General features: G+C 47.0%; 1 protein-coding gene across 9 annotated transcripts in view; it reads right to left on the bottom strand.

Moving 5' to 3' along the window:
• Positions 1-23325, bottom strand: part of TNIK (TRAF2 and NCK interacting kinase) — a 152038-nt gene that overhangs the window by 124290 nt on the left and 4423 nt on the right. For all 9 annotated transcript variants that reach the window (XM_039556896.1, XM_039556895.1, XM_039556894.1 and 6 more), the window contains exon 2: positions 705-770. In XM_039556896.1, coding sequence (XP_039412830.1) covers positions 705-770 — 66 coding nt within the window. The remainder of the gene's footprint in view (positions 1-704; positions 771-23325) is intronic.

The raw sequence follows: 23325 nt of genomic DNA on the forward strand, positions 1-23325 counted from the left end.
AGGAATCATCAATAAAAAGACCCCACCAAGATGACAAAATCTGGAAATCCCCCAAGCTAAGATGTGTTTGGGACAGGTGATATAATATAGTAGAGGTGGGCATTTTAAATATTCTTGTAAAGAAGTTCATGCTTTTAAAATCCTGCTCTCCACAATCCCTTCACTATTCTCATCTGGATTGCTGCTTCTAGATGTTTAGAAAAACTTAAAGCAATCCTACTGCCTGTAACAGGCACTTCAATAAAAACATTTTAATAGTGTTTTTAATCCTGTAGCAGGTTTCTGCCAGTGGAAAGGACGGCAGCCAGCCCACGTGCAAGCAGAGCACTAGACTGTAGCAAACTCATTTGGCAGCCTATTGCAGCCGTAAACTCAGCTCTTAGAAGAGATCGAGATTTAGCTATTAAAGCACAGACTTTTCACTCCCTCCTCATCATCTAATCAATAAAAAGCAACTGGGGGGAAAGGGGGGAAAAAAAAAAGCAATTCATTTTCTTGTGACAGTTTCAGAACTAATGTGAATTGCTTATTATAAGAGCTCTGTGTGCTACACAGTACTTGCACACAAGACCAAAAGGCCAGAGTTCAGCAGGGCTTCTTGTCAGGTCTGGAATGGTCAAAGCCTAGTCAGGGTGATGTGCTGGGATGCTCCATGCTCAACACACAGCCAAGGCAAACAGGATCACTTCAGCTGGAACTCTTACCTTATAGACCTGCCCGTAGGTACCATTGCCAACGAGCTCCACCAATTCAAAGATTCCTGCAGGATCCTAGGAGAAAAGAAAAAAAATATTTAATAAACAATATTTATAGACTTCTGAAAAAATAAACATTCAGTGAAGATCAACATTTGTCTGACAAGGGATTTGAGGGGTTTAAGGTTTTCAGGCAGACCAGGGATGGGAATTACAGGGACAATGAGCAGAAGCGTGGCACTGTCGCGGTGATGGCGCTGTGTGGGCACCCCCAGCACTCTGGGCAGCACAGACCTGCCCAGGGCTGCCCACCTCCAGCACCTGGGCTGGGAGATGCCAGGCAGGTGCCTGTGAAGGAGCATCCACCTATTTGACTGTCATCTGCTCGATGTATGAACACTCAGTGTACGCTTCAAATACAACAGCAAACATTCGCCATTAAAACTTAGATTTTCTCATGCATCTGCTTTGGAATAAAACAAGCTAACCGACAGGATGTCATTCTGGGCCTCAAAGCAGGGCTTTCCAGGTCTATCCCTGAGGTCAGCAGCACTAGTGTTACTTGGTCTAAAGGCCATTTCTGGTTTGGTTCATCCTGGCTGTTGACATCCTGGCTTGTCAACTGAGACGAGCAAATCTAGGGCAATGCTATATGAGGACACAATACCTTGTGAAGGTGGCAACAAAACCCCAAACCCTGTCCCCAGATCCCCCTCCACTTGGCATGTCCCCAGCCAGGGGAGGTGCAGTCACACACACATGTGCACCCACCAGCACAGTCCAAAGATGATACGAGCAGTGAGGCACGAGGGAGGGTGGGGAAAGAAAGAAAGAAAGAAAGAAAGAATAACCAGTGTTGCTATTTTCTCCTCTCGGTGGGTTTTCCCCTTCCAGAAGCTTTATTTACACTCTCCTGCTCCTCCTCCTTTTCCTGTACTCATCACTCCAATTCTGGAGAGCACAATCCCCTTGGAAGACGGCGGATGTGGAGAGGGATCCTGACATCCCTGGGGTCTGTGTGTCCCTGAGCCCACCCAGCCAAGGAGTGACTTGCTTCCCACACCACCACTTATCCTCCCTGCTGGGGTTTGAGTCACTTGAGCTGTTGGATGTCCTGGCATCCCAGCAAGCCCAGCTGCAATCCAAGGGGATGCAGACAGGTCAGTTACCAGCTCCAACAGGCCAAGGAGGATCAGCCAGCAGCACTCCCGGGGAGAGAGGAGATGGACACCCACCACCCCGTTACGGACACAGAGGTTTCATTCATTACAAAGCCGCATGAACTCAAGATGCTTCTGGGTCCAAAAGTCAAACACTGGATCTTTGTGAGCAGCTGAGAAGCAAGGTTGAACCCAGTAATAATGCCACAAAAGTGAATTAATCTGAGTTCTGATGTGACTTTCCACCCAGCCAGGAACACGTGCTGCCGTGGAGCTGCCGGGGTTTGGCACAGCTCCGTGACAGGGTGACAGCAACCCCTCTGATCATTCAGAAATGCCACATCCTGCTTCTGCCTGTTCCTCCATCATATATGAGCAGCTTCCTCAGGCTGCCCAGGAAGCCCTGGGGTACTCCAGGGTGGGCACCCCATTCAGCCTTCAGTGGGACAATCTGCAGCAAAGGGCAGGGAAGCTGTGCTGGAGGAGGCTTGGAGACCACCGAGGACACATCTGTCCTGGTGCAAACACACCTTCCTCTGGACACTTGGGGCAGACACAGGTGAAGCTGCAGCACAACAGGTTTCCAGCATGCAGCATCTCAGATGGGTGTGCATAGCCTGTGGGTTTTGCTGCCTTGGTACCAGGCAGGGGAATGCCAGGAATGGATGGGAAAGGGAACCGACTCACCGGGTTTCCACACTGGGTGAGGAGGCGGGGGAGGGGGAAACATGGCAGCAGCTGCTGTTTATTTTTTGAGTTTCTTTCCTAAGGGTTGTTCTCTGCAGTGCTGAAACAACTCAGAAAGAGGCTTTTCCACTGCTACAAGTATATCTATTTTTGAATATTCACTAGGAGATTAAGGCAGAAGAAAGCCATGCCTAGGGCATATGCTTAGGAGGTTTGGAGAAACACCCAGGGATGCAGCTGGCCATTTCTGATAAAAAGAACTCCTTTTTGCAATATGTTTTCCAATCTCTTTCCACAAATCCCCAAACGAAAGAGCACCCTGTCCCACCATCCCAGGCTCACTGCTCTAATGTGCGCAAACGTCACACTTGTGGCTCCAACAGGTTTGCCTGAGTCCATCCATCCCTTGTTTGTAGACCTGCCTGCCCCACATCTGCTTCTGCTGCCACTGTGCCCAGGGCAGCTTTGTGCCAGCCAGGGGCAGCTCTGTGCCAGGAGGGCTTTCCCCCATCACTCCCATCACCCACATCTTCCACTCCAGCTCCCAACCAGCCAGGCATTTTCTCTGCTGCCATGTCCCCTCTCCATCCTGTTTCTCCCTGCATTTTTCCAGAAGCATTGCCAAGGTAACTGGGCATCTCTCAGCACAGCCAGGAGTGACACTGCTCCCCTGACTGCTGCCACCTCAGCACAGCCAACACTCTGGGAGCACCAGCAATGTCAGGGAGCAGAGGGGGCTGATATCTCCTCCCAGCCACGCTGCCCTCCTCAGCCTGCCTTCTTCCCACGCAGCAGGCAGTCAAAGGTAAAAGCTTCTCCCCAGGAGCCACCATTAGGACCCAGGAATAACATGCTATTAATGGCCTTTCCAGAAAATACACAGCAAAGGATCGGGCAGGCAAGGAAAAAAAAACTGCTTCCCGCTGGCCTCCCCTGGACTGATTCATAGACAGAAAAGAGATTTGCATCTTAATGGCTGCTGGGGAATAGGCTGTCCCTGGTACCAGGGGCACATCCTGCACATCCCACAAAGCCCCTGCTGAGATGCTTCAGAAGGGTACCAGAGAGCAGCGACAGTAGCTCGGGCAGGCTGGAGTGGGCAGCGAGGGAGAAAAATAAAGAGGCACACAGCATGGGTGATGTTAGCTAGGGGAAAAAAGAAATCCACCCTGCAGAGCCCCAACCAGGACCAATCCAGGCCAAGCAGGGAATAATCTCAGACCAAATATAGCCTGTGCTGCAGATCAAGGCTCACAGCAGCGCTGGGCTGCACTTGGCTGGGGGTGGCTGCAAAGCTCATCCCACACAGCTGCTTCCAGCCCGGCACCTACCACCTTCTGCAGATGCCCCCTCCTTGATCCAGGAGGGACACACAGATGATAAGCCTGCAGCAGTCCCCTCTTCCCACACCCCAAAATGCCTTCACAAGAGTTGTATCTAACTGAAAACATCTGCATGGAATAACAAGCCCACAAATAAAAGGAAAAAATGGGGTGAGCTGTTAGTTTAGGCAAACCCACAAATAGTTTTCAGCTCTAGGTTAGCTTCACTCGAACTAGAAAAGGATTTGTACAGCTGTAGTAGCACCAGGACTTTGCCAAGAGCCCTTAAACTAAGGTAGGGTCCTGCCCTCCTCCCCGCTACTGCTACTCAGAACTTGTGCCAGAAGACACAGGAGCAAGCTCAGGCTCTCCATAAAGTATGGTCTCCATAAAGCAACAAAACACTCAACAGGACTTTTCATCTGCTCATGGGATGGGAAATGTTTCACAGAGTAGCACCTGTGGCAAGGGTTGTGCAGACCCAGCGTCCCTCCAGGCAGAGATGGGTTGGGACCTGAGCTCTCTTGTGCCAGGATATGATCATGCTGCCACAGCTACAGCCAGTACAGGCTCAAATTCAAGTGGGAAATCGTTATGTTTCTACTAATCTCTCAGGAAAATCAGTGGTACTAAAGTTTCAGTGGCTAAAACCAGTCTGAGACACATAAAAACACAGAGACATCCCCCTTTCCAGCAGTATCATGGGTAAAGAAAAAAAAGAAGTCCACTTTATTTCAATAAGCACTTTTGAAACTGGTGCATTATCAGAAAAGGGACTTCTGTGTGTGGATGATAAAGCAGGATGTATTCAAATTTCAGTAACAGAACATGCCTCCCTTTTGAAGACTTATCAGCATGGAGCACACAGTGGGGCTCGTGGGTTCCTGGGTAAAACTGCTCCCTTCTGCCTAACCCAGACCCCCCCCCAGAACTAAAGCTGAAAGATGTCCTTGCCTACACCATGATGTCTCAACAAGTCCAAGGCACAAAAGAGCCAAGACTTTGCTTGAGGAGACTATTCAGAGAGCAATCTCCACACCCAGGGCTAAGTCACCTACAGGCCAAGGGCTGCAGGTGTGTCTTAGTGCTGGCTACGGTGACTGCTGAGTGAGCAGAACACAAGTTAGCCATCTTTAAATATGGCCAGGCAGGTGTCCATAAACACAGGAAATATTTACATACAGCCTGTACACCAAATCTGCTTGTTTTCCTTGAAGGAGACTCATTTTCCTCCCTTCTAGCCTCCTACAAAAAGGATGTAACAGGAAGGGTTACATGAGGAGACAGTGGAAAGATGCTCAGGAGAGGGGAACCCAGGGGCACACCAATTAAACCACGATTGCTGTGGATGCGCACGAGGGGAAATCAGAGATTGGAGCCTCTGTAATCATTGTGCACTTAGGCCCCCAATTGTAGCAGCTAATGACAACTTCCAGCCAAAAATCATGGAGCTATCCGGTCATTAAGCAAATGTTACAACCCTAGAGAAGGAAAACGCACTGTGTAACTGGAGGCAGCGCAGTTACGGGTCAGTAACAGAGGAGTGTCCCCAGGCACGAATCAGCTAAAGCAGCTCCGTGGCATCAGAAGAGTTTTTTTAATCTCCACCAAGATATAAAGCCTGTGCAACTAATGCTCCCAAGCATCAGGATATTATGAGCCTCTGCCTTACATCTCCAAAATGAAACAGCCTCAACAAGAGCTCCCAGAAAAACCAAGGGCTTACAAAGGCCATTTACTCATCACCCTCAACACGAGACCCAGGGAGCTCTGTCTATGTGCAGGTGCCTCTGCCTAGACGAGTCCTGGCAGTCGCAAGGAGAAATTTTGGCACTGGGAAGCACCACAGGGTCATTCTTCACAAGAAGTTGGCTCTTGTAAACTAATGGCAATGCCATGGCACCCAGACAGCCCGGGAGAGCCAAAATCCCACCTGGCATCACACAGCTTGGCATGGCAGCACTCTCAACCCAAGTGGTTGTCTTGAGGTGTCAACTGCCTGGAGAAAGTTGAGTCTTCCAACCCCACCAAGCTCCAACCAGAAGTTGAAGATCATTGATCCAGAATGTGAGAAAGGTTTTGCAAGGAATGCAGGAGAAACAGAAAAGCCTTTCAGCAGTAGAGCTCAATAGGCAAAACTGTCATCAGGGTAACATTTCTGATTATGCAAAGCATCACTGCAAGGAACGAGTACAAGGATGCAGCCTTCAGCTCTCACACTATACACCTGCCCAGATTTCATTTCCCCAAGGCCAAATGCTCGGGCTGGACCATACTCCGTGAAGCCACCTCTCATGTTAGCAAGAAGTTCTAGAAGCTCTGCAGACAGCTATAAATCTCCAAGGCATCAGGATCCGAGTAACCTCAAGCTCTACAAAGTCCCCTGCTATTCCTTCTGAAGGCACATCACTTCACTCATTTTGCAACACTTTCTCCACTGGCTTCTACAGCAGGAATTGAAGCACTTGTACTGGATCACCTTGGGGAAGTTACCCCAAATGACACGCAGTTCAGAGAAAAATAGAGGGGTTTGAAGAGCACTTGAAGACACAGCTGCTTTTTAGTAATCAGCTGGCTGTCTCCATCTCCAAGGCGCTTCTAGTTAACAGCCCTGTGAGTAATATGAAGATGGACTACACAAGCCAGGAGAGGATTGTTAATATAGCTGCAGACAGCAGCAAACAAAGCAGAAAGGCATTGGCCAAGGCAACCAAATACTGATTGAATTACTGTGAACTTTCTAAAAAAGAGGTTGGGGACACGACTTTTTCAAGTTTCAATCACACAGATGTGTGACTGAAACTAAGCCTGCCCATTAATTAAAGCAGTGCAAAAAACCTCAAAAGGCTGCACAGGTATTTTTGAGATAAAAGCCAAGCAATGAAGCAGAACCATGCTGGACTACTGGATGCTACTCAGCCCTCACAGGGATTGCTTAATCTCACGCCTTCTCCTGCTAGCTTTGGTACCCTCCCCTCCTTCGCCCACCCATCCAGAGACTCACAAAACAAGCTATCATCAATGGCATCTACCACTGCACCTCCTGCCTACTCAAGCAATACAAGCTGCTCTACTTGGAAGAGTAATAATGAACTCCCCGAGGGCTTTGTTTTCATTTTGAAGAAGCAGTTTGTCCTCCCTCACCCCCAAATACCCAGCTCTGTAACTTAAAAGATGTTAGTCTAGAAACAGCATTACTACACAGCATTAAGAAAAACTGCTCTCAAGGCTAAGTTATTAACAGAAGAAAAATGTCCCACCTGGACAGCTGAGAAGCCTGTTTACAAATCTATTTGAACCAGTCCTCTGCAGCATTCTTACCAGGAGATGCTCTTCCAGGCAGGCCCTACTGAGAGCCACAGCTGTGCTCTGTCCATTACCACTTGCTCAATCATAAATCCACTTTCCCAGGTTTCCAACACTCTCCTCCACAGCTTCTCACTGCAATAAAGCTCCAGTCACCATGTGAGCGTCTCTTTCTTTTCCAGAAAGTTAAGACCTGCCAATAGCTGGCAGCAGCAAAATTAAATAAGAACTAATCACCACATTGGGCTTTTCAGTCAATAAAACTGTATTACTTCTTCAACTATTACCTGTTCAAGTTAAGATGTAAGTGTGGATTTGTAGCCCCCAGCCAGCAAAGGAATAGCCAACACCAGTGCTAAGGGAAGAAAAATACAAAATCCCCTATGCACATACACAGCTCATTCCCACTTGGCCCTGTGGAGGCCAAGCCACTGAAGCTACAATAAACTGACTATTCCAGATTTCCTGCTCACAGACTCACACTTGCACACACAAAATTAGAGTTCTTCTGACCTAGTTTCTCCTTTCTAGCATGTCAAAAGAAAAAGCAGCCATTCTGTACCCTCTCCACAAATATGAAACGTGGGAGCTCTAAGCCTGTAAGGAACACATGCAGTGACCTGGAAAAAAATGGTTTTTCCCAACCAAAATGATGCAGCTGTAGCACTGCAAATGGTGGGTCCCACAGCCCAAGATGCAGCAGTGACACCAGGAGAGGACAACGATGACACGTCTAAAATTAACCTTCCTCCAACGTTGCATGTCAGAGCAGTCCAGTCCAAGAAAAAGCCACCCACAAGCTACACATTTACATCAATCAAAACAAGAAGGGTCCAAGCCTCCGCCCCACTCCTTCAAAAGCATTGCTAGCAACATGGTGAGTCCATCTGTCCTGATGGCATTCAAGCAAAAGGCAGCTAGTTTTGACTTGAGGCTAATGAAGATGAACATGTGGCCTCCATGAGTCTCAGCACAGTAAGAAAATGCTGAGATATTCAGTAACCCTCAAGACAACACAATTGTACTTATTCTTCATTTGAAGTTAGTTTCCCTCCAAAGCAGCCAGTCCTCTCACCCTTTCAAAGCTCTACAGCACATTACACAGATCACCAGGACAGACTCCGTGAATTGTTTGCCGCTGTACGACAAGCCCACCTTCCAGTTCACAGAAGACTGTTCATTTAGAACAGCCAGAAGCCAATCAGACCAGAAGCATCAGCAAAAGCACAACTGCCAAGTGAACCCCAAGGCTTTCAATGCCTTGCTAGATGAAAGCAGCCTCAGCGCCATCAACCCCTTCAACATATGCCTAATTCAAGCACACAACTTCAACGGGGCAATATATAAAAGGCTTGGCTAAGCTCAGTGTCTCTAAAAAGCTGCAGTGCCAATTATAAATCATATCTATAGTCCCCAGAAGATCTAAAGTCACTACCAGTATTGTACCACACTTCTTTGGAGGCAGACATCAATTAGAGCACAGCAGCTGGACGCTCTCCTCACTGGAAGTCACTCGTGTAGTTTCAGACCAATAAGATATTATTCCTAAATGTGTAGATCTCATCCCTCTGAGAAACAGAGAGTTTCAAGCTTAGCCAGCAAATGTTTGCGCCAAGCTGAAATCGTTACCTACCACTAAACGCTGTCAAAGGTTTATGGGGTCTTGGAGGAGTTGGTTTAATTACTTAGCAAGGCAGCTGTTTTGGGAATGACAGCCTCTTAACATCCCACTCCTGGAGACACACTGCATAAAGCAGGGCTGCTGCCAAGCCCATGCCAAGAGCAGGGAGCACCCTCTCACATGCAGGTGAACATTCACTCTCCACAGCAGGTCACACTTGTGGCTTCGTGCGAGTGTGTCTGCAGGGGTGACAGAACCCAGTCTGCACCTTCCTGAGGCACTGCTGGACACTCCAGCTTCTGCAGCCCTCACAGGAGGCTGCTGGGGTCACCATATGGGATCACCTCTATCAAGAAATGACAGCCCTGCTCCCTCCTTGCAGTGAGAGTTGTGGCCAAAAGGGATGTTTTAAAACAGGAGAACATCTCACTCCCACAAGCATTTTGGAGCAAGAAAAGAAAAGCAATCTTAAAACCTTTTGCTTTTTTAAACTAGGATGGTTTCGTACCTCTATGTCTATTTTTCAATTATGGTTGTGGGCTGAGCTGACCAGAAAAGTTGTCAGGGATGAAAGGGTTGTAGTATCAACAACCCATAGACTACAGCCTTCAACAGCAGAGACCTGTGCAACAAGCAACACACAGCCGGGCATGAAGGCATGCATTCCAGAAATCCCTGCATCCCAGATTAAAGATGTGCCATTACTTTTCAATATTTTCTTGTCCCTATATACACTGGAGAAACACCACCTCCCTGCTGGATTCAGTCGAGAGTTTCTCACATCAGCCCAGTTTTCACAGATCATCTGGAGATGGAGTTATCTGCTGGTTTCATGCTTTTCAAAGAGTTTACCCACAGCCTGTCACTTGTCATCAGCTCCTCACACTTGGCTCTACAAGGGCTGGTTAGCAAGAAGGCAGGTAACTCTCCAGTGGCAGTAGCTTCAAGAAAGAACAATACAGGGAACAAATCACTTCGAATTATTGAGCAGAACTCTGCAGGACAGACTGAAAAAAACCCCAAACCCCACAACTATACCAACAAGCTGCCAAAACTGTGTACTATAAACTCACTTTTACATTGAACTGTCTTGACAAAACAGCAAAATTTTTTAAAATAATATCAAATATATGTTAGTTTGCATGTTTCAGTCTAGAAATACGTGTCTCATCCAAGAGTTAACAAGCTGTGGGGAAGGGGAAAGGAAGGCTTCTCACCTTTTTTCCTACATTTCACAGGCTGTCTCCAGCAATGCCAGATCCAGCAGGAAGTCTGAAAGGTTGGTTATGACAGACACTCACACCGGGTGGAAAACAAGGTCCCACAGCAAAAAGCAAGCTCCTGCCTAATGCATGCCAAAAAAACAGCCTAAAAGTCAGGGTTGATCCACAGTTGCTGAAGTGATTTGCAAGAATTTTTTTGCCAGGGTGTAAAGTATTTCCCACAGCAAGTCTTCTGTATTTCTTGGTGGCTTCCTACATTGTGAAACACTCTCAGAAATTCAGGGAGATGTTTTTCATTTCAAACCCCAATGCCCCAAATTACCAAACTCAGTGGGGATGCACAGATTATTTAGTTTATTAGTTCATTTGATATATGCATTAGAGCAGCACTTTGGACAAGACAAAGTAGAGGGACCTTTCTCCCAGACATCCCAGGAAGATGTGTATGTTTTGCTTTGCAAGTCATCTCGATGTCCTGTAAATCCAACCACCACATTTTGCTTCACAGGATCAGCTGTGCTCCCTGTCAAATCACAGCCCTGTGACACCTCCCTGCCTTGGGAGCTCTCTGCTAGCTCTGGTCCCTGGAACCACCTGTGACATTATCTAACTCTTTGCAGAGCTCCAGGATTTTTATTAGTTCACATGAGCAGGCTGGAAACGTTCATATAAACATGCATACAGTAGCTAGGCAAGCCCTGTAAAACTACAGGGACCATCCTGCTGAAGGCCAGCACAAAACAAAGCAGGTGAGGAAGCCCATAATAATTGGAATTTCAACTGAAAAATCAGACCAAACCCTCCTGGAGGCACAAAGTGCCAGCATCCACCAGCCACTCATCTCAGCCCTGCCCACAGTCCTTCCCCATACTCAGGAATGGGGTCAGCTCTTCTCTAACCCAAGAGAGACACTGCACATCCCCACGAGGATTTGGCCCACAATCATAAGATGTGAGAGTAATGATGTGTGTTTAGGGATCTGAAAAGGGGATGAGAAACATTAGTAACTGCTTCTAAATTAATTGCCGTTATTGTTATTTGATTTGCTAAACTCTCTGGGGCTAGATTTTATTTTAGAAAACTATGAACATATCAGATTAATCAACTTAAAATAAATGGTCTTGATTGATTTATTTATTTCTGCTGTATCTACTCCTCTTTAAGCTTGGCAACTCACTGCATTCTTTCCATCCTGTGAAAGAGAAAGAACAGGGGCTTTGCTTTACTATTACTTTAAAGGAACCTCTACAAACCTTAGCAGTACTATGAGTTTAAATCATGGCAAAACTATGTTGTGAAGGAGGACAAGTGCAAGGCTGGAGCTGGTTTCCACACTCTGCAGGAGCCAGCTTTGCACTGGGAGCCCACCAGCAGAGTCACACCACACAGTCCAAGCAAATCAGATCTATTCCCCAATAATTTAGGCATCCAAAGAGGTGAAAGACACCCTACCAGGTTTCAACAGGGGCTATCCCAGTGCGAGCCACACTTCTTGCAGAAAAGTCCTGCCAGCAAGGAAGAAGTTTAATCTCCTCTAGTCAGATTTTGCTGTTTCTGAATCCTCTGGAAGTTGGGTCAGCAACCTTCCCCCCCTCCTAATCCCCTGCCCTCAGCTTTAGCAATGCAGCAGTGCCTCTGCCAGCAAACTGAAAAGAAAAGCCCTCACATGTATTATGCCGAAGAATATTAATCTTGTGTTTCACAGAATATTAAGTGGATTACATCTACAGCCTCCAAGGAGAAAAACGTTGACTTCCATGTATCTTGTGCTATTATTCACCCTTATTAGTTTTTCCTACCAGCCAAACGTTAGTCATGACAATTTCCCATTAATTAGTGCAGAGCTCAACTGGCTCCACAGACCAAGGAATGAGAGCGAGAGTGGGACTTCTCCATGGCCACGAGGCAGATCAGACCACTGTGGCACAGTTGCTGCACAAGAACACATACGAGGTGAAGAACAAAGCCAGCTTTGGGGTTTTTTTGGATGACTTCCTGGTGGGATCACCCTTGAACACCAATGTCTCTTTGTAAAGGTAACAGAATAGAAAATTGCTGACATCATTTGAGATGTGCCCTTAAACAGAAAACATGGAGAGACGGATGTTTCTGGCTTCTAGGGAATAGTGCTGGGGGAGGAACTCAACAAAAGCTTGAGGTGCCTGTTCTCACACCCGGAAAGGAGCCCTGACCCCAGGCTGAAGGGGAACACCACCATGCCTGGGTGCTGGCCACCCGTAGGCACTGCACCACCACCAGCACCCCCTTTCTGAAAGACCCTCCTCAGCACAGGAAGTCCAGCCCTCTGCTCCCCCTAGAACCATTCAAACCATTGCAAAGTGCCACCAGCTGACTTTACTGGAGTTTTACACTTTCTTTGCAGAGGTGTTAATGACTCTAGAAAAGCACAAGACTTGCATAAGCAGCTTTAATACCATTTAAATGCTTATGATTAGGAGAAACAGAGAAGCCTGCAAGGGCCAGACTCTCAGAGGGTGGCACATCCATTGAAGCTATAGCTCATGTGAGAGGAGTGTAAATTACTCAGCATGGAGTAAGCAAGATCAAAGCCACTCCAGAAAGATGCAACCCACTGACAGTGATGCAAACTCAGCCCAAGCTTTACTGAATATTTCACAAGCAGGCTGATGAGTTTAAAAGGCCAAATGGGGTGTTCTGATGATGCTGCACAATGTAAGGAAGGAAAGGAAATCACAGGACATATGTTTTGTTCTAGACATAATACACAACCAAGAACTCAGCTTCAGCTTGATGCATGAGGCACTCACAGGTTCTATTGACATTTTGTTGATCTGTGTATGGAAAAGAAACACAACTTCTCAGCTGCAACTCCCAGGCTCTATCCTCTTTTTTATAGCTCCTAGAGTAATTTCAATTCTACACAAACAGCAGAACAGATAAGAAAAGCCTTATCGGATGAAGCAACTTACAGCTTCCCACATGGGCAAGACAGAGAGCTAATGGCTACAGAAGCAGATAATGATGCTCATAACCAGAAATCAAATCCACGTGTTTCAGCAACAACACACTGCCTCAGAAAGGAAAATAAACAGTACAACAAACTCTGCCAGGCCACCCTAAATCCCCAGAAAGCATCACCTCATCCCTCCTTGCAGACCCAGCTGGCCCATCACCATGTCTCCTGGTCAGAAGGGAGGGGAGATGCTGCAGTTTCACTGTAAGCCAAATGCAGTGTGTGCTCAGCTGAGCTCTGGTCCATCTTACAGCCCCAGGCTACAGCGAGGAAGACAAACGAGTACAAGACCAAGATGCTTTTTCAATACTTTCCTTCTCTGAAGACCTAATGTGTTGAAAAGGAATATTCATGATGCAGGGAAACCAACTCAGCTACCGGCTTCCCCAGACTGCAATCTAAAGCAATCTAAAGCCAGGCTGGACTTCTTGTTCAGGGTAACGCCAAATACTGTGCTACTCTACAATCCCTTTAGCATCCATCCCAAGCCCAAACTCCAGTGCTCATCATTGCCAGAGATCCAGATTGTTCAGTAATATCCAAACTCATGGTAAGCTGCTGGCAGTAGAGCTGCACCCTGGGTCCCCCATATCACTGAGTCTAAACCAGAGACACAGAATGTGATCCTCACCACTGAGTCATTCCAACAGCTCTAACCTGTTGGGTATTATCTCTTCATCTGATTCATCTCCTGAAAATTGACGCCTGCAAGTCATTTCCCTTCCCTCATGTCCCAAACATCACTCTGTGTTGGCAAGTATACAAGAAAAGCATTTATCCAAAGGAATTTGCTCATCAAGACTTGCAGACACTAAAACCACAGGTTATCTAATCTTTGGAGAGCATAGTTTAATGGCTACAACACAGGATGAGAGGCCAAAGGGTTTGACTTCTCCTCTGAGCTCTGCCAGGGCTGCATGGCTTATAAATCAATCTAAGGAACATGCTTGACCACTCCTCACCTTGATTTCCCCTGCTATGAGACTCTCCTAGCACTCCTTTCCTCACAGGGGATGTTATCTATAAAGTCCTCATTAGCATGTGAAAAGAGTTATGGATCTCCAGATGTGTGTGTAAGGAAAAGTCTGAAGAAGTGGAGAAGCAGCACTGGCCAGGGAGCCTGGAGACACATCCTCTCCAGTGTGCTCAGCACACTCCACATCTGTGCTTAGAGAAAACATTTGAACCCTTTCCTCCTACAGGGATGGGAAAAAACAACTATTTCCTTTTTCTTGAGAAAGCTCAGAGGAAAGATTAAATTCTGCATCTCTTAAGTCAAGGAAATCATTCGAGATTCTCCCAACAATATGAAGACCCCATGACCTCTGGCAGAGCCAGCCCACAGGCAACCCCCACAGAACAGGATAACCCTCCCTGTCCCACCCTTTCTCTGGATGCCACTGAGTGGCAGAACTGGACTGATCAGGAGAAAAACTAGAGGTCTACTCTGAGTTTTCTGCAAAATCTGGATGTGGAGGTAGGGAAAATCCAGACCCAGCACAGATGCTCCCACAGGTGTGACCAGGGCTGCACTCCCAGGGTCTCACTTATAGCACAGCTCCTGATTGGGTCCAGAAAGGGCTTCTTCTGGTGTTAAACAGAAACTCCCACTTGGAAAACAACTGAATAGCAACAAGCAAGCTAGTATTTCAGCTCTTTTGGGAAGGAAATAGAGTTATCCCATTGGACCTGTTCCCGTCTTTCCCAGCTGCCTCAGTTAACCTTGAAGGCAAATCACACCAACCACACCAGTGCCAGAAACAGCCAAGCACCAGCTGGAACCACTTCAGTAGAGCAAGACCTCTGCGCCTAAGATTGGTCCACAAACCTCCTGCTTTGTCCCAAGTGGCAAAAGACAGTGCAGCGAAGGACAGAGGATATGCCCACTCTGGTCTAGCCATATGGAGCAGAAAGGTCTCAGAGGAGCAGCCGGCTCAAGAACTTGAAGAAAAAACAAAGAAGGCTCAGCTCTTTTTAAGAGGAAAATGTCCCATTGTTCCATAATTAATGGAAAGCAGAAGAGGTTTTATGGACTCATTGAGAAACGAGGGTGAGCATTAGAAAGCACTTTTCAGTATTTCATGATCACAAGGTGAGCTGCTTGCATAATACTGACAAAGAACATGAATGCTGATATCACAAGGCAGTTATGAAACTTGGGCTTTAAATACTGAATAACAATAACTCAGTAATTAAGTCTCATAAGTAATTTTTTTCTTCTTTTCTTTTTTTTTTCCTTAACTGCAAAGTAGATGCTGCAACCTTCAGCTGAGGTATGACTGTCCTCTCTGGCAAGGTGCACACATGATGGATGTCCTCTGCTCCCACCACCTCACAGCACCAGGGATCCATGCCACCCCAGAGCCTCACTGCCAGTCACATCCCTTCTTCAGGCCTCCCCCTCCTTCAGGGGAGGCTTCAAGATCACAGCAAGGGACAGGCTGTGAACCTGTGAGGAGCAGGAGGATGAGGGAATAAACCTGAATAACTGCATTCTGCCAGTTCACTGCTAAACCGCAACAAGCTCTTCAGTCCTCCTCATGATGTTTTTTGACACAAGCCCACATTCTTGTGAATTACTCCACTGTGACCAGGACACAGTCCCCTGAACAAGACACACAATATAGAGCAGCAAAATGTCATGAAAATCAAGGGCAAACGAACACAGAAGACAGTCCCTCCCCCTAACACCACTTCTATTTTTAGGCAACCATATTAGCTTGGAGCAGTTTTACTTGTTTCTGATAATGAGCAGAGCTTTTGCATCTTCTCTTGAGGACATTTCCTCTGTGCAGGCACTTTGCTTTACACCAGCAGCACGGAAGAGGTCACGACAACAGGCAAAAACAAACCCACAATTTATTGAGAAACCAAGTTCAGCTTTGAACTTATGCCCTTTCTCACTGGATAACCACGCTGCTCCATTTTTGGGGGGGGTATGGTCTGCCCACCTGCCAGGCATCCCTCCAGTTCAATCACATGGTAAACCTTTGCCTGGGCAAGAGGCACTATGAGAGCTCCTGAGAGCTCCCACAGCAGCGGGAGCACTACGCCAAAGAGGGAACTTGATAAAGAATAGGGCGATCATTATCAAACGAGCAAGACAAAACGCAGATGTGGTGAAGATCTGGGTCCTACTGCACTGGCAGCTTCTCTTCAGGAAGTAACATTCCTCCACACCTCAGAGAGAACTATTCCTAAGGTACTACACACCATTTTCTGCAATACAACCAACTCGTACATTCAGTACATAGGGCAGGCCTTAGACTGCCTTCATAGGAACATGCAAGTGCAAAGTTCTCTCCCTTCAGGTCCATTCTTTCTCATCCCCTCATGCTTCAACGTTCCTCCACAGCCCTTCACCACTACCATCCTGTCTCCTTGTGCCCACACTGGTACTGTCTAAGGCAGCACGATCCTGGATGGATGCTAGATCTGTCTGGACTGCCAAGGCAAAGTCCAGAGGGCAAAATAGACCGTGGAACAAGTGGCAGAAGAGAGGGATGGTAGAGGTAACACAGCTTTTCACTTGGAAAATGAAAGCATGGCACAAGCAGCTCAGGGATCTGTTTTATCACTTGGGGAAGAAGGCAGGCCTCACACATTTATCTCCATTTTTTCTTCTGAATTTTCAATAAACTACTGGAAGTCTTTTATTTGCCCTTTGGATTATGATCTTTCAGGAAGGCCTTTTTCCATGCTTCTCTACAATTATGAGATCTAGGGGAAAATACTCCCCTTTCAAGTTAACTTTGTGTGTCAGCATTTCACAGAATTTCCTGACTACAGACAAAATCATGAGGCTTTTGTCAACTGAGAAACCCCTTCCCGAGCACAGGAGCTGATCGCTTCTTGGTCAGCTCCTGCCCCTGGTCACAAGCACCTTCACACCAGGCTCTCACTTTCTTCTGTGGATTGTGAAATCTCATTTATTGAGGAAAAACACTAGTTCACTAAGAGGAAGCATTTAAGACATCTAGTAGATGATTAACAAGTGAGTGCTCAAGTCAACTGCTGCAGGAGCACTGCGAGTTCCTTAAGGCCATAAAAAACTTCTCACACTGCAGAAGTGAGGAGTTCATGGAGAAGCTGAGCCTGGCCAAGCCCTCACTGCACAGGACCACAGGGCCACAGACTGCAGCTCTTCACCTCCCTCCCCCCTGCTTCTGGCTGCAGGTCTCCAGCCCAGGGCTCTGCATCATTGGTGGCCCAGGAACCTTCCCAGAGTTATTTTATTTCTACCTTCCCACTCTCCCATTGGCTAGGTTGTCCCCAAGACCTCCCTCCCCATGTTCTGCAGAGGTGGCCATGGCTTTCCATGCCCTCTGCACAGCTGAGCACCCACCCACCCAACCCACCTCCCTCCCTCTCTCCCACCAGCAGGCACTTCTCCTCTGGCCAGCTGAGCCATCTGGCAGGAAGGAAAGTTATCAGGGTCCCCACCCTCGGGCAACATCATGTCAAGGCAGTGCTGGGGAGGAGAGGTACACAGTGTTGTGTGGCTCTTAAACCAAGGCCAGAGAAGTAGCATTTCTGCTCAGGACCTTTGCCTTTCCATGCCAGAGTGACCCAGAGCAAAGTAAAGGTGCTTCAGCACTCTTAAGTATCAGTTACTTCTAGGCAATAATATCCTGAGCACCGTTCTTCATCCTGGCTTTTACAGCGCACAGTGAAGAAGTTACAGGGATTTGGCACTTTCTCCTTAACAGGCCATCATTAACAAGTGACTCATATTATATTGCAGCATGAGTCATCTTGGCAGAGGTCACAAGCATAAGTGACAACTAGTCTTCAATTATTTCCTTCAAGTTGAATTAAAGGTGTATTGTTATGCTAATTTTACATCTGCTCCATCCTATCTTTCCTTCCACTGTCTCCAGAGCAACCTGGAATTTCAGCTCGTGGTCCAAACTAGCTCTGGAAGAGCTCTTGCACCATGGTGTTGTTACAGGTAGTCACAAAACATGGAGATGCCAATGGAAAGCCTTCTGGATGGGCTTTCAGCTATGGCAACTAACAGCTAAAGCATCTCTCCATCCATCCATCCCTCCTCCCATTGCTGCTCCACAAGGACAACAAGCTGCTGTCCCTGCCATCTTCCTGCTCTGTTCATGCTTTACTGTAGCAAATGCTCAGGGATCTGGGGCTTGCCCACAGCTCAAACACAACCACCTTCAGGCTGCCACATCACGTCCCTGGCTCCAAGAGCAGGGGCAAAGCTCAACAAGCAAAATCACTTCAAACTGTGCCCAGCATCACATTGAATACTGCATCATATTGCATGGCTGGTATAAGAAAGGACATTTTCAGCCATTTTCCATTTTCTAGCCAGGCAGCCCCATATTTCAGCCTCTCCTCTTCACTCACCCCCCCCAGAATGAGCCCATCACAGGTCCCCAACCAGTGGACCATCCCTGCCAGGGCAGGGCACAGTCACTGCAGGACACTTGGCAAGGAGAACACAGTTTTGCCCATTAGAAAACATGGCCATTACCAGCCTCGTCACCAGTGGAGCACTTGTTTACATTTAGAGCAGTCAAACACAGTCACACTGGCTGCGAGGATCACTTTGGAGAGCATTTGTAAACTGCTCTCACTACTGGAATCCCATTTAGCTATTATAGCCTCTTCAGCCACACTAACACACCGATCCCCACAGAATAGCAATGGGAAGAGCAGAGTCATCACACTATTTACTGAAGCTAATCAATACATAAAGGCTGAAGATTTATTGCACTGAAGACAGCCTGTCTGCATGGCCAGAAAACACATTTAAAGTCCTTTTCATTTTGCTGCTTTGGCCTCTGGTTCTCCTCCAAAAACATTTGCCTTGCACACCCATCTTTCTTTTCTCCCCAAATGGTGGCACCTGCAGACGCACGAGAGAAGCCCCTTCCCCAAACACCTACCACGAGTATTCAGTGGGACCATAAACCACAAACCCCACAGGTTTAAGGGCACTGCACCTTCTTTCCCAGCCATGTTTCACGGCTGTTTTGGCATCTCCTATCTGAGTGAGCCTGGAAAATTCTGGCCTGTGTTCTGAAGAAGGTCTACGTGCCAGGTACAGGGACACAAGCTGTGCCACTCATAGCCACACCCTGCTGTCCTGTTCCACTCAAGAGGGAACAGTTGGAACCATGCTTATTTTTATATATATTTATACACATTGTTTTTATATATATAAATACAAGAACTTTGTAAGTGCCCCGCAAAGCCCACAGCATATCCGACTTGCTGTGTTTTGGGGGTGACCTCCCACAGTGCTGAGATACCACCAGAGTTTCACAACTAGTGAGGTACACTGAGCTGCACCATCAAAACTCATTCTCTGGTTTCATCCTGGCTCATGTTTTGGGGAGCAGTAGCCTGGTAGGCAACAGCCATCAGGCTTAATGCTCCTGAAGTACCCATGTTAATTAAAGCAACATCTGGCAACTAGACACGTTTGTTTTCGTCACTGTGCCAGCTATATGGCCTCAGTGTAATTGAATCACAGAATGGTTTGGGTTGGAAGGGACCTTTAAGCTCATCCCCCACCATGGGCAGGGATGCTACCCACCAGACCAGGTTGCTCCAAGCCCCATCCAACCTGGCCTTGAAAATTTTCAGGACTGGATCATATGCCACTTCTCTGGGCAACCTATTCCAGTGCCTCACTGCCCTCTTAATACAGCTAAGAAAGATTGCAGTGAGGTAGGGAGGAGACCTGTGCCTTCACTTTTGCCAGTTTATCTCAAAATCACACTCAGCTTTTATGCTTTTGTATGAAAGAAAAAGGAAAAGGCAAATATATTCTGACTTACAGGGAGATTTCTATTGTTGCCTGGACATCAAACAGCACCCAATTAGTCCTGCAAGGACCTGACCCACAAATTATGAAAATAAATGCCTCTGAAGCTTTGATCTCATGTATTTCTATAGCATGCTACAGCGGTTATTAGACACATTTTATTAGGCTCAAGCTGTGCGATCTTTTCCTCAGCAAAGACTCTACCACCTCCAATGCATCCTAAAGTCACCATCCAGCGGATTAAGGGCATGATCCCAAACAGTCACTTCTGTCATGCACTAAACACATGACTCAGCTGGCAGCAGGCTTTTTCCTGCTGAGTTTCAAAATTAGGAGAAAAGGGAGTTTTTAAAAGGAAGGGGAGGGGAAACCGTCAGCCACATAAATTATTTACTTTTTTTGTTAGCTTATAAAGGAATATGCATGTGAGGCAATATCCCTGGCTTTTAAAGAGCGCTGCTTTTAGAACAATTTACTGTTCTGAAAGCAACACTTTCTGCACCCTGAAATACCACCGCTGGAGGGAACAAGCAAAAACTGTAACAAAAGGTTTTGTGCGCTCTGAAGCTGAAAACCACACGTGCGCTCAGGCAAGCAGAAACACCCACCCTCGCTGCAGCAGGAGCGCTCAGAAACAAGAGGATGTTGAACTTGCATTGCTCAGGCTTTGCTCGGAGGAGCAGCTCACTGCTCACAGCTGCACAAACCAGGCAGGGACCACATCTGCCAGAGGCTAGGGCTGTTTTCACCCCAGTGCATCCATAGGAAGGATGGGACCATGTCACCCACCCAGGCGTCACTGACTGGCAAAGGATGGTGTTTCCATGAAGCCATCAGCTTCTGACAGGGCTCCTGTGGCAGAGCACAGCTGGTTACCTGCAGCAGAGCCAAGGGAACCCCTTCTGCTGGTCGGGGTAACTCAGCTTCTGAGTGTGGGGCAGGACATGCTGCTGGCTCCCCTTGGGTGGAAGCAGGAGCTGGGATCCAACCTGGCCACTCCAGTGCTCCCCACCTGATTGCCATCATTTACTACCAACACACAACCTTGAACTTCTGGCAAGCACTGCAGCCAATTAACACGGAAAAGCGACATTCTGGATCAAAGGGAAACGTTTTCTGATTGGCCATTACAAAATAAAAATCAGGCGTGCAGAGAGATAGAACTGAGTGCCAACTAAACTTCTTATCAGTGTTTTCCAACCTTGGTGGCTTTTCCTCTCCTTTCACTAATGAGCCACTGGAGGAGGTCCCCAGGGCTGGGGGCCTACGTGCTGGGCATCCTCATCCTATTGCAGGAAGGGGATGCTCAGCCCCTCACAGGGCTCATCTAGAAACAGCCATGGAGGAGGAATGCAGGGAGAGGGGAAGTATCCATTTTCCAAGCACCATGTTCCTTAGCCAACACTCCTTTAGAAATCATGAATGATTTACATGGAAAACATCAAATCTCACTTACGTAAATTGTTTTCCTGAGCCCAGAGCAGACTGACCATCAGTTCCAACGTGCAGCCACACTTGAAAGTGACAAAACGGGACAGGAGAAGGGGGTTGGGGAGAAGGAAATTAAAGCTACTGGCTTTCTAAGTAGGAAACACAACCTCTCACTAAACGGAGCTATCAATGACTTACACTAGTGGGTTTTGACCTGCAGCCTGCTTTAATGGCTGTGTGAAAGGTAACAAAGAAGGCACCTGAGCATCAGCAAACAGAAAACTCTTGTGGTGGAGGCTCTACATCTGCAGAGCAGTCAGGGCCAAAAAGGCTACCAGCAGAGAGAAAAAATCAGCCAAAACCTTGGGAGGGGGAATGAGGGTCTGCCTTTTATTCTGCAAGGCTCACAGCCTCTTCTGTAGCTGGCAGTAAGGGAAAACAGCATGTGTGCTCCCCTGGCAGCGCAGGGCAAGCAGCTGCCTTCAGGTGCTAGGTCCTGAGCCCTCAACACCATCCTCCACACCCCAAGGCACAACAGTTTTTGCCAATGCTGTTTCTTCACAACAGGCACCCTTTTGCCTGTTGGTAGTTTTTTACCAGGGGAAGCACGGGAAATCTAGCAGGATTCTCCCCATTTATATATGAGGCATGAAGAAATGAGAAAGGGATCAATACCCCGTCCTTGGTCTGCAGGTCAGAGTCACAGAACTCCCACTGGTGTCTATAATTACTCTTCCAAAGGGTAAGAGTGCATTAGGAGGAGTCAGGCACGGGTTTGCACGGAGCAGCTCTGAGCCTGAGTCCAGGAGGTGATTGCAGCTTTCACCTGACCTGGCCTTACATGAATGATACTTTCCAAGGACCTTTTCCACAGAGGGGTGATTCATTCATGGGGATTCACCTACAGAAAAAATGGAAACTGTTTCCTCCCTCACCCCATACAAACTGCACCACTACATCTACAAGCCTGGCAGCTAAAAACTACCTTCACAAAGCAAGGTTAAAAACCTCTTCTAACTCTTCCTTGTCACATGGATTAAAAACAGACCCTTTATTTTAAATATGCACACCAATCAAATGCTCTTTGTTGCTTCAAAGCTCGATTCAACAAAGTGCTGGTGCTCAAACTTCAGCCTGCTCAAGCATATATTTTGCCATAAATTCACTCCAAATTATTAATTTTTATGGCTGCCCAGCAAAGGAACACTAGTGAGAACAGAGAACTCTCCATGCTTTCAAAAACACCATACACTACTGTGTTGTGGGAAAACTGCAAAGATGAGGAAGAGTAACCAGTGCTGAAGAGTAACTGCAGAAGAGCAGCAGCTGGGCTGCACAACTCCAAAAGGCAGAGAAAAGAATACAATCAACCCCAGAGAAAGATCTGACAGGAGACAGACCCTTTTCTGTTGGAACTTTTAATGAGCACACACAAGAATATGCACAGGTTGCATAGAGGATGCATGCCTGCACCAATGGTTCAAGGAATGGAGTTGGACATCGCCATCCCTTTGGGATGACTTAAATTAGAGGAAAGATTTAGATCAGATGTTAGGAATAAATTATTTTCTCAGAGGGTAGCAAGGCACTGAAACATAAAACCCAGAGAAGCTGTGGATGCCCCATCCCTGGGAGCAGTCAAGGCTAGGCTGGAAAGGACTTGGAGCAAGCTGGTCTAGGGGAAGGTGTCCCTGCCCATGGCAGGGGTTTTGGAACTAGATAAGCTTTCAGGTCCCTTCAAACCCAAACCATTCTATGATTCAGAGACCAGTATTCTGCTGCAAAGTTTTATGGTTTAGAACTCAAAAGGCTCCAAAACAGACAAAGTACATGGATACTGTCATGGTCCATAGCTTACACATGCACTGAATGACACTGGAAGAGGACAGATTAAGTCCCTGATGGAATACTCCTCAGAGTGTCTTTCCTCGGGAACTGTGAATAAATATATTTATTTGTTGAACATCTGCCCCAAATTTTGCATGGTAGCATTATCACGTAAAACACAGCAAAAAAAAGCTTTTCATGTCTTGTTTTTAATCTCCAGAAGTCATCTCCAGTCAAGTTTGTTCCTATTTCTATTTAGGAAGGT

This window comes from Corvus cornix, chromosome 9 (genome assembly GCF_000738735.6).
Source record: "Corvus cornix cornix isolate S_Up_H32 chromosome 9, ASM73873v5, whole genome shotgun sequence".
Taxonomy (NCBI): domain Eukaryota; kingdom Metazoa; phylum Chordata; class Aves; order Passeriformes; family Corvidae; genus Corvus; species Corvus cornix.